Source organism: Corylus avellana, chromosome ca1 (genome assembly GCF_901000735.1).
Source record: "Corylus avellana chromosome ca1, CavTom2PMs-1.0".
NCBI lineage: Eukaryota > Viridiplantae > Streptophyta > Magnoliopsida > Fagales > Betulaceae > Corylus > Corylus avellana.
This window is the reverse complement of record NC_081541.1, coordinates 16358683-16375244: the sequence shown is the minus strand read 5'-3', so window position 1 is coordinate 16375244 and position 16562 is coordinate 16358683. Positions and strand designations below refer to the sequence as shown.

At 37.1% G+C, this 16562-nt stretch overlaps 2 protein-coding genes across 2 annotated transcripts in view; both read left to right on the top strand.

The window, feature by feature from the left end:
• LOC132177497 (uncharacterized) overlaps nt 1-16562 on the top strand; it is a 31142-nt gene that overhangs the window by 3382 nt on the left and 11198 nt on the right. The gene's annotated exons all lie outside the window — the stretch shown is intronic.
• Nucleotides 2-708, top strand: LOC132177358 (endochitinase EP3-like; the record flags this gene model as incomplete). Its single annotated transcript, XM_059589638.1, has 2 exons — nt 2-212; nt 302-708. Coding segments are annotated over 2 exons (618 nt in total), but the record flags the coding sequence as incomplete, so codon positions are not given.

Here is a 16562-nt window from a genome sequence, read left to right as displayed (position 1 = left end):
TGATGTTTTGGTGGCTGATATTGTGACAGCAGAATTCTTCGATGGGATACTTGATAAGGCTGATGCAAGTTGTCCTGGAAAGAAATTTTACACACGAGCAGCGTTTATTGAAGCTCTCAATTCATTTAATGATTTTGGAAGGATTGGTTCGATTGATGACTCTAAGCGTGAGATTGCAGCCTTCTTTGGACATGTTACACATGAAATTGGACGTAAGATCTCTCTCTCTCCAATCTATATATTGAGTTTCAGAGTGATGCTAGTGCTTCTTAATATGTTTACCTTTTCCATTTCTATGCAGATTTTTGCTATATAAAGGAGATACATGGTCACTCCAAGAAGTACTGTAGCAAGGCATACACAAAATACTATCCCTGCAATCCCAACAAAGGTTATTATGGCCGTGGACCAATTCAGTTGACATGGAATTTCAATTATGGATCGGCGGGAAAGAGCAGTGGGTTTGACGGATTAAACTCTCCTGAAACTGTTGCAAATGACCCTGTTATTTCATTCAAGACAGCCTTGTGGTATTGGATGAAGAAGGTTCACCCAATCATTCACCAAGGATTCGGAGCAACAATTCAAGCAATTAATTATTTTGAATGTCATGGTGCACACCTTGCAAGAGTAAAAGGACGTGTTGCTCATTACACTGAATATTGTCACCAACTTGGTGTTGCTCCCGGCAACAATCTCACTTGCTAGTGTAACACAGTTCATTAGCACCATGTTCTTTCTCTTTTCTCCAAAGTTAAGTTTGGTATTTTGTTGGGACTGGTATCCTAAACTCTAATAAGTTGAATGATAGTTTGATTGTAATTAAACGATACTGTTTACATGTATATTTGTGATTTTGTAGTATCCTATTATATACATGCAAGGTCCCGAAATTATATTGCATTTAAATATGATGTGAATAAAGAGATTATCACACATAAAATCATAGTCATAGGTTCTTATAACTTATAAATCGTTGTTCGTAGTCAGAGCTGGCAATTCCAATTAGACTATAACATGTCAACTTTAACCATTTGTCCTAATCAAGTGAAGCATGTGGGCATCAGGTTGATATGTTAGTTTAAGAGTTGATGGGAATACATTTGAAAAACTAATGTTTGTGCTGTGGAATAACAAAAAATTAAAATATTCTTATGCCAGGAACAACTTCAAGAAAAACATGTGAAGAACGCTACTATTTAAAATTAAACTACAAAACATAGAACACTTACTTGCTCTGTATGGCCACTCCTTGGCTTTGGGACAAAAGGTTCTTCCTCTTGCTTCCTTAAGAACACAGTTGATCTCAGAGATTATGAAACATCTAAATCTTTTTACCAATATCTTAAAATAACCAAGTGTGGACTCTAGCTTGACATCTGAAAACTTTTAACTTATTTTTGAGAAGTAATTTGAAAAATATTTGTTCTCAAAAAATTTACTAAACAACATTTATAATGATTATTGAGTAATGAGAGCATCAGGTTCTTCTCTATTTATAGGCTTGTATGCTAGGAGAGGTGATAGATTTAACCAGTGTGGGACAAACTGGTAGTACCAATCCTAATAGGATTAGTAAGAGGGAAAAGAAAATCCTTGTTAGTTATTTTATATTAGCGAATTTGGTGCTCAATCAAGGTAAACTCTGGTCCATTCACCCAGCATTCATGTTATTTTGTTGTTGTTCTTGTTTGTCTTCAAGTTTTAAAGATGCTATGTTAGGCTTGACTCTGTCGAAACATTCTTTACTTATTCTAGATGAACGTTTGCCCTCGAGCCCAAACATTTGCTTCTTGGACAGAACGTTCGACTAGAGTTCAGAATGCATAGAAGTAGGGTTTTGTGACGTTTTAGCTAGACGCATTCGGTTAGGACTTTTTGTATATTTAGTAAACCCTCTAGTACTGCGTATAACTATAGTCATGTTTCGTTATAGTAGGGATTCGGAATGTCGGAGGACTCAAGCGAGTGTACAAGGTAATTAAACACTTACGAATCCTTTCCTTAAAAACGTGCGATATGTCAGTTGACTGAGCACGCGTGTGATATGAGCATATTTACCTTTTACGCAACTTGGTAATTGTTCTAATAACTTGTTAGGTTTAGTTTGGCCTTATTCAATGATATTTCTTGTATTTCTTTTTGTTTAAAACTTTGGAAATAGCATTTAGGCTTTCAGATGTTGTTTAAAGAACTTTCTTTTTTCCCGTCATGAACCCCGTCAGAACGGGACATTTAATGAGACTGTATGAAAAGCCTATTGTTTCTTTGTCAAGAGTGTCGTTAGGACGAGACATGTAATGGGGAGTTATTGTTTTCTTGTCAGACGTTGTGTTAGGACGGAACATGTAATGGGGAGTTACTATTTTCTCGTCAAGAGTCTCATCAAGACGAGCATGTAACGGGATTGAAGTTGAAGCTACTGTTTCCTCGTCAGGACGGGACATGTAATGGAACCAATGTTGGGCTTCTTGTTTTCTCGTTAGATGGTGCGTTAAGACAGGACATGTGATGAAGAGAGACATTTGTTCATCCCATCATAACGGAACTACTTTCTCATTAGGATGTAGAATTTTCAGATCTATGAATTTCTTCTTCCCATCATAACGAGAAATGTCTCTTGATAGGACGTGAAGAGTAAAATGCTTCTCTTATAAAAGGATTTTCTTGTCACTGTTCATTGCAGACTTCTGAAAAATATTTTCTTTGTGCACTGTTCACTAAGGTCTCAATAGTTCTCTATGAGCGCTATGTCTCGAAAGTTATTTGTTCAAGAGAGGACATGATACAGCTTCGGGCTATCATTTGTTCTTGTTTGGCGTGTTGCCTATTCAATCACCTACACAAAGATTGTTGCCATGGGTACTTGAAGAAATAAGTCTACCGAAGGGTCGGTGAAGAAATGCACTCTGTGAAGATGATCAGGATGGAGACAAGCTGGGAAGCTTGTTCTTACTAAGTCTAGAGGTCCTCAAGGTTGTGAGTATCGTCAAATCTATAACTTTGAATCTTCATATATTGATTTACCGGGTTTGGCTGCCCCATAGTGGTTTTTACCATTTATGCATTTAAAGGGTTTTCCACTTCATAAACAAACTTTGTGTTATGTTTGAGATGTTTCTTTAATTCCCCTGTGCAAGTTTTATGTTTGTTGTATGGCTCAGTTCCATATTTTGTTTATTAGGAAATTAGAGGTAGAACTAAATCCTAGTAATCTTTCAATTGGTATTAGAGCGGGTTTGCTCGATTTTTGACTCATGTCTTTAGTGTGTTCATTGACCTCTTTGGTATGGAACCAAATACTTCATTTTCTAATGCTCCTCCCATTTTCAGTGAGAATGCCTATGCTCATTGGAAGGTCCGTATGAGAGCCTACTTGAAAGGGCTTAATGAAAATATATGGATTTCTGTTGAAAATTGGTTTGATAAACCAGATGGTGATTTTGACAAGTGGAGTAAAGAAGATACGGTGAAGAGAAACTGGAATAACCGAGGGTTAAGCTACATCTTCAACTGTGTGTCTCCAGATGAGTTTCAAAGGATCACTTTGTGTGAGACCTCGAAGGAAGCTTGGGGTATTCTCGAGAAGACCCATAAAGGTTCAAAAGGGACGAGGAAGGCTAAACTTCAAATTTTGACATCTCGGTTTGAGACTATGAACATGAAGGAAGATAAAACATTCGGAGAATTTTACCCTAAATTGATTGAGAAAGTGAACTCTATGTGAGGGCTTGGTGAGAGAGTTACTGAAGTTAAAGTGGTGGAAAAAATTGTTCGGTCATTTCCTTCTCGTTTTTATCCTAAGATAACTGCTATTGAAGAAAGCAAGGATGTTGAGTTGTTGGATGTTGATGAATTGGTAGGTTCTTTAATAACCTATGAGAGTAGGAGATTCTCTTCCAAAGCAAATAACATTGCTTTGAAAACCTCCAAGAAGGAAAAGGAAGTGGTTCATGAAGAATCTAGTGACGATGAGTCCTTTGATTTTGAACCAATAGCTCTGCTAAACAAGAACTTTCAAAAGTATCTAAAGAATGCTAAAAGGAATGGAAGAAGATCTTTGGAGCTACTATGTAAAAGAGAATCTGAGAGGGATTTAAGAGATAAATCTTTCAGAGACAAGACAATGCTATGAGTGTCAAGGATTTAATCACATCAAGGCTGATTGTGGAAACCTGAAGAATGCTAAGGAAAATGCCATGAATGCATCTTTGAGTGATGAATCAGAGTCAAATAACTCCAATGACCAAAAGGGGAAGAAGGTTGTTTATATGGCATTTCAAGCCACTATTCAAGGTTCTAGTGATTCTACATCAGCAGGTGTTGGTGGTGAGTCATATGAAGAGGACTCTGATGAAGGATCAGTGAAAAGCAGCAGTCATCTTATGTCCCATGACACCCTTGTCAAATATTGCACAGATGCTAGGAAAAAGTGCAAGGAACACCTCAAGCAATTGATTGCAGTTGAAGAGGAAACATTTCTCTTCAAAATATGTTGAACGCAGCATATGTTGTGCCAATTACCCACCTAAATTAATAGGCAAATAATTTGTACATTTTACTCGCAAGTGCACAAGATCAAAGCGATAGTATAGTAGGAAAATACGAGATCATTCCCACGAGAATTGATAAATTATAATTAAAAGTAATTTCTTAATTAATTAAATGAATGTCATGAATTGAAAGATTTGAAGCGAAATAATAAAAACGAAAGGTTAAGGTTTTGACATCCACTACTAATCATACTCAATTAAGATAAACAATATGCCTATGCTACAATCATACCAATATACTTAATGCTTGCCAACCTAAGAGCATGGTATCGACTCCTTAAGCTATTGATCTCCCCAAGCAACGAATTAGGCATGGTATTGAATCTAATTCTTTTCTTTCTCAAAGGATTTAGCATGGTATCTACTAAGTTGATCTTAAAAAAATTATAAATCTATGGAAATCGACAAACACATAAAACCTAAAGGCTGTTAAGTGCCAAAATATCCATATTTTAGCCCTTAAACTTATGTGTGTTAATTCCTTAAGTGTTGTTAATTTGTGTTATTTTAGTTCTTTTATGTGTTTTCCATGCTTTTGTAGGCTTTTGGAAGAGAAGGAAGTAAATCTGGAAGATTTGGGCTCAAAGAGAGAATTTGGAAAAAATTGGAGTTCCTGACAGTGCGATTGATCGCAAGTTCCCTGCAATCAAGTGCACTACCAGAGAAGACAAGCAGTAGTGCGGCCATGTACGATTGTGTGCACAACAAAAGAGTCTCGATTATAGATGTGCGATCGAGTGCACACGGGTTGCGATCGATCGCACCCGTGTGCAGGTGACACATCAGAAGTAGCCAAATTATTGTTCTTTCCATATTAGGGTTTTGCAAGTCCCACTTGTAATAGGAGTAAAATCGTACGAATTTTTTTGGTTTACTCGTGTCTCAAGGACTTCTAAAACCTATAAATAGACCTCTTAGCTTCTAGGAAGGGGTGTAGAGAATGAGGCACAAGCTCTGGAAAGGAACTGAAGGCTAGATCAAGAGGAGTTTGGGTTTTTCTTCTCTTCCACCTTTTAATTTTGTTATGTAGTTTATATTTTAATTAGGGCTAGATTGAAGCCCTAATCATGTCTATTTATGATATCAATATTGGTGCCTTCGCTACAATTATATTTTGGTGTATTTAATTTAATTAATTCCTGTTATCTTGAATTCCTCATATGTGTTTGTCTGGCTAACATATGCATGTGGTATGGACTAGTTAATTAAAACAATTTGGATGATCGAGTCCTGGGTTTAATAAAAGTAACAAAAGAAATCCACACTGGGTTCTTGGGTTAATCAACATGGGAAACCGAGAGTAAACACCCATGCCCTAGGCCTCATGTGTTTGTCAATTTTCACAGATTTATGCTTTCTTAAAGAACAACTTAGTATACACCCATGCTAAATCCTTTAAGAAAGAAAAGAATTAGAGTAAATACACATGCCTAATTCGTTGCTTAGGGAAATCAATAGCTTAAGGAGTAGACACCCATACCCTTAGGTTGGCAAACATTAAATATACTTGTATAATTGACGCATTGGCATATTGTTATCTTAAATTAGTCTGATTAGTGGTGGATATCAAAACCCTAATCCTTTTTAGTTTTAGTTTATCTTTTATTTTATTTCTTTATATTAAATTCAATCATGACAATTGAATTTTATTTGTTTAATTAAATAGGAAATTACTTCTAAACATAATTTACCAATCCTCGTGGGAATGATCTCGTATTTGCCTGTTATGCTATTGTTTGATCTTGTGCACTTGCAAGTAAAATGTACCAAGTATTTACCTATTAATTTAGGTGGGCATTTGGCACAACAAAGGCATGGTATCTACTCCGGGTTTTTCATGTTGATTAATCCATGAACCCGTGATAAGGTTCTTTTGTCACTTTATTAAGCTCAGGGCTCGGTTATCCAAATTGACTTAATTAACAAATCCAAACAAATGTATATGTTGATACGGCACATTCATTTTAGGAATCCAATCAAATAGAAAATAATCAAGTTAAGTATCCCAAAATATAATTGCAGCAACGGCACCAATATTGAAATCCTAAAGAGACATGATTAGGGCTTCAATCTAGCCCTTAATAAAGGTTTAGTTACACATAATGAAAATAAAAAGGAAAAGAAGAAACCAAAAACGCTTCTTGACTTGAGCCTCCAATTTCTCTCCCAAAAGCTGTAGATCTTTTTTCCCAATGCTCAAAAGTCTATTTATAGGATTAGGAGAACCCTAGAAGCCCTAGAAAACCTAATAAACTTGGAGGTTAGCCTCCTAGTCTAATTAGGTTATTGAAAACCTAATCCTAGGGGAAATAGGAGTCATTTTGTATGCTGGGTGCTCGAGTGCGCTCTATCCTAGAGTTGGTGCGCTCGAGCGCAAGATTGTGCTCGATCCCTCCTTTGCTACACTCGAGCGTTGATGCGTTCGAGCCTAAGTGCTTATGCTCGATCTCACTACTTCCAACTTTCTCCCAAATTGTCCCTTTAGCTTTGAACTTTCCAGAAACGCTTCATTTTCTTCAAAAACTAAAAACTGAAAGAAAATACAAAAACAACACAAAACATCACAGAATAACAAAACTAAGAGATTAACATATGTGAATTAAGGGGCTAGAATGTGTAACATTAAGCACTTATCACACCCTCAAATTAACATATTGCTAGGCTCTTAGTAATACGAAACTAAAATTAAAAGGAACATAAAACAAAAACTATTCTAGATCCACTGTCGTGGGAAACATGATTGCATTTAGCATTTGCAACAAGCCTTTTAAATTCCTAGGCATCCTTAGTAGAACGAGTGAAGTCTTGTGAGGATTTAACAGAAATGTTATCCACAAACATTATGCAAAAATTCATGTCATCCATAAGATTGAAGTATCACTTAAAACACTGATTTTCATTCATTGGCAAGTTTAAAAGGATAAACTCCATCTTCACAATGAATTGGAATTCCAAAGTCTAACCACTTACAAAAGGCAGGCTAAGGCATCACAATTTCAATTTAGTGAAATGAACTAACACATAATTATGAGGCTTCAAAATTATTTCCAATGTGCATTGACTCAATATCTCAAAGTTCACTGGGATAGCATAGGAATGAATAACCAAGGCATAACTTTCTTTTCTTTCTTTTTGGTTAGGCTGTGCAATGCTTAATTTCCTTAAGCTTTCTAATTGACCCATGTAATGAGTGTTAAGCCAATGACTCCCAAAACAGATGGTTTTAAGGCATTAGGTGTAAAGACACCCCTAAGGACTTACTAACTCGAGTCAAAAAGGCTACGAAACTAAATTAGCAATGACATTAACCAAATCAAGATTCTCTCATTTTGATGTGAACACTCATTGCTTTATGAGGCAACAGGTCTAGTTACTTTGAAAATCTCACAATGTTCATGTTTTTATATATATATATATATATACACACCAAAGTATCCATCCAACAAGTTTTCCAGCTTCACCCAAGATATTGAAAACATACACAATCAGGTTCATGTGTCATACCTCACAAACTATGTGCTAATTTACTTGTGGCAATTAAAATCAAAACAAGTGAATTCTCAAATGTCAAAAGTAAGTAACAAAACTTAGAATTCTCGCCATTAGATCATGTGTTCTACATTTTAAGCTTAGCAATGAATTTCAAATCACAATTTCTAGATCAACCAAAATCTAAAGAATAACATGAACTTGAATTTATCAAAAATTGGATAAAGTGTGTGTGTGTGTCTCCCATACCCCCAAACTAGAATTACACATTGCCCTCAATGTGTATAGATAATGGAAAGATCATACCTGGGAGATGAGAAAACTAGTTGAAATAGGTATGGCTCATAGCATACCCCCAAACTTGAATGTAAGAACACTTGTCCTTAAAAACAAATAAGTGATACTCCAACCAAATACACGTCAAGTGCAACACATTGTTGTAAAAATATAGTCAAAAAAAAAATGAAAATAGAACAACAATGGAAATGAGAAAACCTAGATGGAAATCATGTACCCTGTCCTGATGGAGGGCTCGAGTGCACAGGTCCTGTGCTCGAACCTATGAAACTGACTCATTTAGTCAAAATATATGGGATCTGCCAAGTCAACAGAATCCTAATCTCCTCTTGGACCAAAGAGAATGAATTTTACCTACAAGTATGTAATTCCAAATGTCCATAGCTCGGGGTAGATCACTCTGAGTATTCTCAAACAATTTTTCATCTGAAAGGGAATCATGAACTGGAATAACATGAGGAGAATACTCAGAGAGTTTTTGTACCTTGATGGCCTCAATTTGCTTGTCTAATAGCACCAACAGAACACTTTCCTAGTCTCTTAGTAATTCGGGAATTGATGTTGAAGAAGCCTCTGTGCTCACTTCCTTTCCTTTTTTTCGATGTAGATTCTGTGGGACCTCAATTTGCTCGTCCTCTTCCATGTGATTTTTGACCACTTCTTCACTCCTCAATATGGTGATAGCTTGCTCAAAATAGGAAGTACTCTGATCCTCCATGTAATGTCCATAAGGATTGGCCACTGACTGACTTTGAAGCTCTTCTTCTTCTCCTTTGACGATATCGGCTATTTATTTGAGGTGAGCCTCTATCCTTCAAAATGATTGCAAGTGAGAATTAACAATTGTTTTCATTAAAAGATTTTCTACAAAGAACGATTAAAGAATTTATGTAAAACCCAGTTTTATAACAAAGGACCTAAGCCCACACTTATAGCCTAAAAACTCCTAAATTCATTTTGAAGCATAAGCCCAAGCTTAACCCTTTCTAACCGTATGTATGCTAGGGTTGCCGGACGTACGCCTTTGTCTCTAGTAAGGATGTACGATGGGGGACCACCGGACGTAGGCCTCATACTTTGCAGCCTCTGTAGCCTCCTCCCCTTTCTTGAAGCATTAGGTCCTATTTATAGGGAGCAAACAAACCCTAGAAGCCCTAGAAATTTTAGAAAAATCGTACTTCATTCTCCTAGTCAAATTAGGAAACAATCCTAGTACAAATCGGAATAGGATTCATCAAGATTTCCGTTCTTATATTGCGAGACCCTTGTGGCATAGCATACATCCGAATTAGGAAAATCCTTTTTGTAATGATTTGTATTATTTTGAGTTAGCTTTTCAACGCCACTGGATTCACCTCAACCCGATACTTGAGTTGAAAGTTATGGTCAAAATATTAAGACGTGTGTAGAATCTGAAATTTAATCCAATCCGATTTTGACTCCAATTAGAGAAATTTCAATTTATTCCTTTCCTTGATTTGGTTAAATTTAATCACATCATCTATGTCTTCTCAAAGTGTGCTTTCTTCAAAACTTTTCATTTTGCACCTTAAACCTGCAGTTTTCCTTTAGCAACCAACAAAACATTAAAAACACAAAACTAACACAAAATATTAGAATATAATACGGCTAAAGGATTAACAAATGTAAATTAAGGGGCTCAAATATGCAATATTTGGCACTCATCAACAGACCAAACGACTATGGATTTTAAGAAAATTTTCATACGGGACTTCCAATAGCCACAATTAGATCCAGCAAAATTAGCCACAGTTTTAAGGGTTTGAGACATCTTAAACATGAAACAAGGATCACACTCAGGAATTTAATCATTCACAGAGTGAACCCGCTCTGATACCAATTGAAAAATGCTTAACATGTTTAAATCACATAATATGCGAAATTAATAATATGAAGCAACAAGCAATTCAAGCACCAAAATATGTAAAGCAATAAAGCATGTAGACACAAATATTTTGGTGATGAAGAGAAAACTTTTTAGAAATCAATCTAAAAGTAAAACCTCTCCGGGGCAGCTAAACCCAGAAAATCACAATGAAAAGATATTCAGAGATTACAAACACTAGGAACACTTACAAACTGATGCAAGACCTTGATTCTGTACGATCAGCAAGCATCCAACTTGTCTCCTCGCTCACAATCTTCTTCAATGTGATTCTCCTTTACCAAACCGTTCTGATTGACTTCTCAATGAAGCTCACAATCAAACTAACAATGATCCTTTAAGAGGAACAACTAGGCTCAGAATAATTCTTCTCTCTAAGCACAGCCTCTCATGAACTCTCTTGTGGGTGTGGATTATGTGTCTAAATGGGTCGAGGCTATCCCCTCAAAGACTAATGATCACAAAGTGGTTGTGAAGTTTTTGCAGGATAACATCTTTATTAGGTTTGGGACGCCAAGGGCAATAATTAGTGATGGAGGTAGCCACTTCAACAATTATACTTTTGCTTCTTTGATAAAGAAGTATGGGATCACACACAAGGTTGGCACTCCATACCATCCTCAAACCAGTGGTCAAGTGGAGATAAGCAACAGAGAGATCAAAAGCATCCTAGAACGGACAGTGAATCCCAACAGAAAGGATTGGTCTCTGTGCTTGAATGATGCACTATGGGCTTATAGGACTGTATACAAGACGCCTATCAATATGTCCCCATATCGGTTAGGCTTTGGGAAAGCATGTCATCTACCTGTGGAGTTGGAGCACATAGCGTATTGGGCCATCAAGAAGTTCAACTTTGACATGAAACAAGCTGGTGACAAGAGGAACCTGCAACTAAATGAATTAGAGGAATAAAGGCATGATGCATATGAGAATACCAAACTCTACAAGGAAAGAACCAAGATATATCATGATAAGACACTGGTCAAGAAGGAGTTTCATGTGGGACAGAAGGTATTGATCTACAATTCAAGATTAAGACTCTTCCCAGGTAAGCCAAAGCCTAGATGGTTTGGTGATAAGCGCCGAATGTTGCACATTCAAGTCCCTTAATTTACATATGTTAATTCCTTAGCATTGTTATTTGTTTTATTTTGTTTTTTGTTTTTGTTTTTGTTTTTGTTTTTGTTTTTGTTTTTGTTTTTTTTTTTTTTTTTTTTTTTTTGTGTTTTAGGTCTCGTTTGACAAATCATTGGAAATTGGGCTTAAAAGGACAACAAGTTGAGCATTTTGGATCTAGGATCGATCGCAGCACTCCTGGGATCGAGCGCAATGCGCTCGTGCGCACAACAGTTAAGCTCGAGCGCACAAGACCTCGGATCGAGCGCACTCAGGCGTGTACAGCACGGTAGAAATCCTTTTCCAGCATGGACATGGTTTTCAGTCTCCCAATGGGACTGGGAGATTGACTTCCAATTTTCTGAGGATTTCTAGGGTTTTAGGGTTCTCCTAATCCCTATAAATAGGGCTCTAAACATTGTAAATAGACACACAGCTTTCTAGAGCAAAATTCAGTAAAATTGTCTTTGAAGCATAGAAGATCATGAGCAACTAAACCCAATTGTGGGGTATTGATGTAACCCTTTCCAAGCACAATGGTTTGATTGTATTTAATTTCTAGTTTTTCAATTTATGGATGTTGATTGTATAACTCTGAGGATTGCTACAATTGATTTCTGTTCTTCATATTAAATGCAATTGTTCTTTAATTTCAATTCAATATTAGTAAAATTCTTATCTTGTCTTAGAAATTATTTTACTATTATTGACTCAAATCATTTTTATTTCTGTGATTATAAGAATGATGGTTATACAATGGTTCTTAATTGGCATGTAATCAATAGGGTTAGATAGACCATACCTAGGAAAGACGGATCGTACTACACCCTAGTTTAGTGTAATTTAGGTAGACGATCCATGCCAACCGAAGATGGGTTATACTATTCCGTTGATTGCATGAATTTATATGTTTTCTTGTTTAAATTATAACATGCATAGAAAGAATTGGTAGAATTAAATATGGTTAACCATTGGTGTGCAGATCGTGGTGAAATCAATACCCTACTCTCTCTCTCATATATTTACTTCCTTTATTTCCGTTTAATTTTATGCACTTTAAATTCACACAAACAAATCACTCTCTTTTAATTAAGTTAACTTTGATCTTTTAATTTTGATAATTAAACCCCTGCAGTCCCTGAGGTTCGACACCTTCAATATAACTGTATCCTACAAAGATTCGTCCTATTGCGAGTGGTTATGTTTAATTGATATTTTTGGTCACAAAAAATACCACATCATTTGGTCCTTATATTATCACCCAAGTGTTCCCCATGGATCTTTGGACGTTCATAGTCCACAGAAGAATCAGACATTCAAGGTGAATGGACACAGAGTAAAGCCATACCTTGAAATGAACTTTACACCAAGAGATCAAGATTTGGCATCACAAGATTTGGCACTCCAGTCTGTCCAATATGTAGCACCACCAAGAGCACTTGAGCCACAATCAGTGGAATTCAAGTGCATCTCCCCAAAACAGTGGCACTGATGCTACTGTTGAAAGCATTTGAGTAGTCCAAGAGCTCAAGCGCATCTGTTCAGATTAGTGGTACTAAGGCCACTAAGTGCGGTACAAATCTCTATCCTTTGGTTTCCTTTACATTGTGTCAATTTTTATCTTTTTGTTATTTTCCGTAGTAATTTTAGTGTTCTTATTTAAATTTGGTGTCTGTTTTTCTTTACTTTGGTATGATGTTGTTCATTTTGCAATCCTTTGTGAAAAAAAATAAAAATAAATAAATAAAAATTTGACATTCTGTTTGTGCGACCAAGCACACCTTGCATGCATTCGAGCGCATCACCACCACACACGCACACCACTGTACGAGTACGATCGAGCGCACCTTGCGCGCTATCAAGCGCACTCGGGCAGAGGGTCATGTGACCTATATTAGGTCATTTTTCCCTTGTCACTCTTTCCTCTTGCTCCGTGAACCACCAGTACCCTAACCTTAGTCAGCCGACACTGCCACACCATCAAGCACCGTTCACCGGCCACTGCACCGCCCTCCACTGCCGCACGCCACCCTCACTCACACACTCTCACCACCATCCCTCCATCTTTGTTTTTCCCCATTTTCGCCCAAAACCATTTTTTTGATTTCTCCCATTCTCTCTCCATTTTTCTCTGTTTTGGCAAGCACAGCCCATCATTATTGTTTGTGCTTGTCCTCTATGTTGGTTTACTCTTGTTTTGCAGGGGGTTGGGTACCATTCTACTATGATTTTACAACCCTTGGTTTTGAAGCTGCACACTAGGTGTTCGACAAAATTCTTGAACCAAGTTGCACAATGCCTAAAGCTCGAGCTTCATCCTCTTGGGTTGTTGAAACTCAAACCACTCTCTCCCGACCCACTTGTGAGGAGAGGAAGCTTCTATTTGAGGCAACATTTGCAATTCGAGAAGACTTTCAAAACCTTGAAGCTACTCGTTGGGTGGTTGAAGAATTCAAACGCCATGGGCTAAAGAAAATGTTCAAGCCCGTCACCTCCACTTCATATAAGAAATTTATAGCAGAGTTCTATAAGCATCTGTCTTTCAACTGCACCAGGCCGGGTATCCTGTCCTCAACAATTCAAGGCAAAGATATTGAGATGACTTCAGCTGACATTGCGACTACTCTAAAGTGCAATGATATGCATCCTCCAGAGGAAGCACATCTTGCAGCACAACCTCTCAAATTCTATGCTGCAGAAATAATTACGGACATGTGTCAAGGGCAGTTTGCAGACACGCATAATAATGTCGGCAGTAGGGCTAAGATGCCTCCACAACTCTGGCTTATGGACTCTATTCTGCATCGCAATGCCTTTCCCTTTGGACACAAAACTCAAAGGCAAGATCTATTCCTTCAAACACTTTGCGCCTTTCATAAAGGTGCTTGGTGTTCCATTCCTGCTATTGTTTGGAGCCGAATTCACAAATTCTAGAATGGGGTGCATTTAGGGGCAGTTGAGAACACCAACTCATGGGGGATGCCCTTTCCATATTTACTCACTTTCATACTTCGAAAAAAGGGCATAAAGGCAACCTTAGCAAATGAACCAGTCACCAAGACCCCTCGGTTTGGTATTAGACATTGGAATCAAAGTTGTTCACACATGCCAAGGGTACCTCAAGCACCTGCAGCCGAGGCGGAGGAGTTTGAGGAAGAGCCTATGGAAGAAGATGAACCTGCAGTTGAGCAGGAAGCAAAAGAAGAGGAGGAGACTGTCACTCTACGCGTAGCACAATATCGTTCTATCAATGAAGAAGTGGCGGAACTCTGACAAGGGCTAGCAGATCAAAGACGGGAGGCTCAGGAGGAGAAAGTTTTGATAGACCAAAGATTAACCGACCTAGAAGTACTAATGAAGTCCATTCTAAACTGATTTCCACCACCATCAGAAGCATCTTCTTTGGGACAACAATGAGAGGAGAACAGCAGTTTAGCTGAAGACGTTAAACTTGGCACTCATGGGAGGCACCCCATTGTTTATCCTGTTATTTTTCTATTTGTTTTTCATTTTATTTTTATATTTATCTTTAGTTTTGTTTTTCTTTCCTTTTTATTTGTTTTAGTGTTTTATTTTGCAGGGACAAGTGTGCTTCCATTCAAGTTTGGGGGTGTGCTATGAGCCATGCTATTCCAAACAGTTTCGTCTATATCTCGGGTAAATTCTTTCCATGTTATAGACACATTGGGAACAATGTGTAATTTAAGTTTAGGGGTATGGGAACACTTTACACACACTCTGTCCTAGTTTCATTTTGTTTTTAGTTTTGTTGTTTGAAAATATATATATATATATATACACGCAATAAAAAAAAATGATTATCGATAAACTTTTCACTAAGTAACTGGACCTCTTATCTCAAAGCATTGAATATTCATGTCAAAAGGTGAAGAATTTTGATTTGGTTAAAGTCATGGCTAGTTTGTTTCGTAGCCTTTTTGACTCAAGTTAGTAAGTCCTTAGGGGTGTTTTACATCTAATGCCCTAAAACCATCTAGTTTGGAAGTCATTGACTTAACAATCATTACATGGGTCAATTAGAAAGCTTAAAGGAACCAAACATTGCACAACCTGACCAAAAAAAAAAAAAAAAAAGAGAAAAAAGAAAGTTATGCCATAGATATTCATTCTAATAGAGATTTCAGTGAACTTTGAGATATTGAGACATTGCACATTGAAAATAATTGGAAGCTTCATATTTATGTACTAGCTCACCTTATACTATTTCGAACTTGTGATGCCTTAGCATGTCTTTTGTAAGTGATTAAACTTTCAAATTCCAATTCATTGTGAAGATGGAGTTTATCCTTTTAAGTTTGCTAATGAATGAAAATCATGATCTTGAGTGATACCTTAATTTTGGATAACATGAACTTATGCATAATGTTTGTGAGTAACATTTCTGGAAAACCATCAGGAGACTTCACACGTTCTCTAGGGAATTCCTAGGGGTTTAAAAGGCTTATTGCATATTCTAAATGCAATTATACATCCCACGAAAGATGGATTTATCTTTGTTTTCTGCTTTCTTTCTTCTTCTTTTTCATTTTGTATTTAGTTTTGTATTGCTAAGGGATTAGCAATATGTAAGTTTGAGGGTATGTTATGCACCAAAATATTCATATTTTAGCCATTAACTTATATGTGTTAATTCCTTAGTTTTGTTAGTTTATACAATATTATTTCATTTTTGTGTTTTCCTAGTTTTATAGGTTTTTGGAGGAAAAGGAAGCAAATCTAGAAGTATGGGGCTTAAAGAGCAATTTTGGGAAAAGCTGGAGGCTCTGGTAGTGTGATCGATCGCAGGGGAGTGGCGATCAAGCGCACTACAAGCAACAGGACCAGACGAGCGCAAGGCGTGCGCTCGTGCGCACAACAAGCAGCCTCGTTCGCATTTGCGATCGAGCGCCGAACACAAGAGATCGATCATAATCCTACGATCGATCGCACACGGGATGCGATCAAGCACACCCATGCGTGAAGAGCAAGTCAGCCGCAGCCCTATTCTGGAAAGTGTTTTCTTTTAGGGTTTTGAAGCCTTGTGCGAACTATGGCTCAAACCCTACAATTTTTAGGGTTTCTAGAGTGTTCCTAAGGCTTATAAATAGACCCTTAAACCTTTAGAATAAACACACAATTCTCAAGGAGAAGAATTGGAGCTCTTCAAATTCAAGTTTCGGGTTTATTCTTTTCCTTTC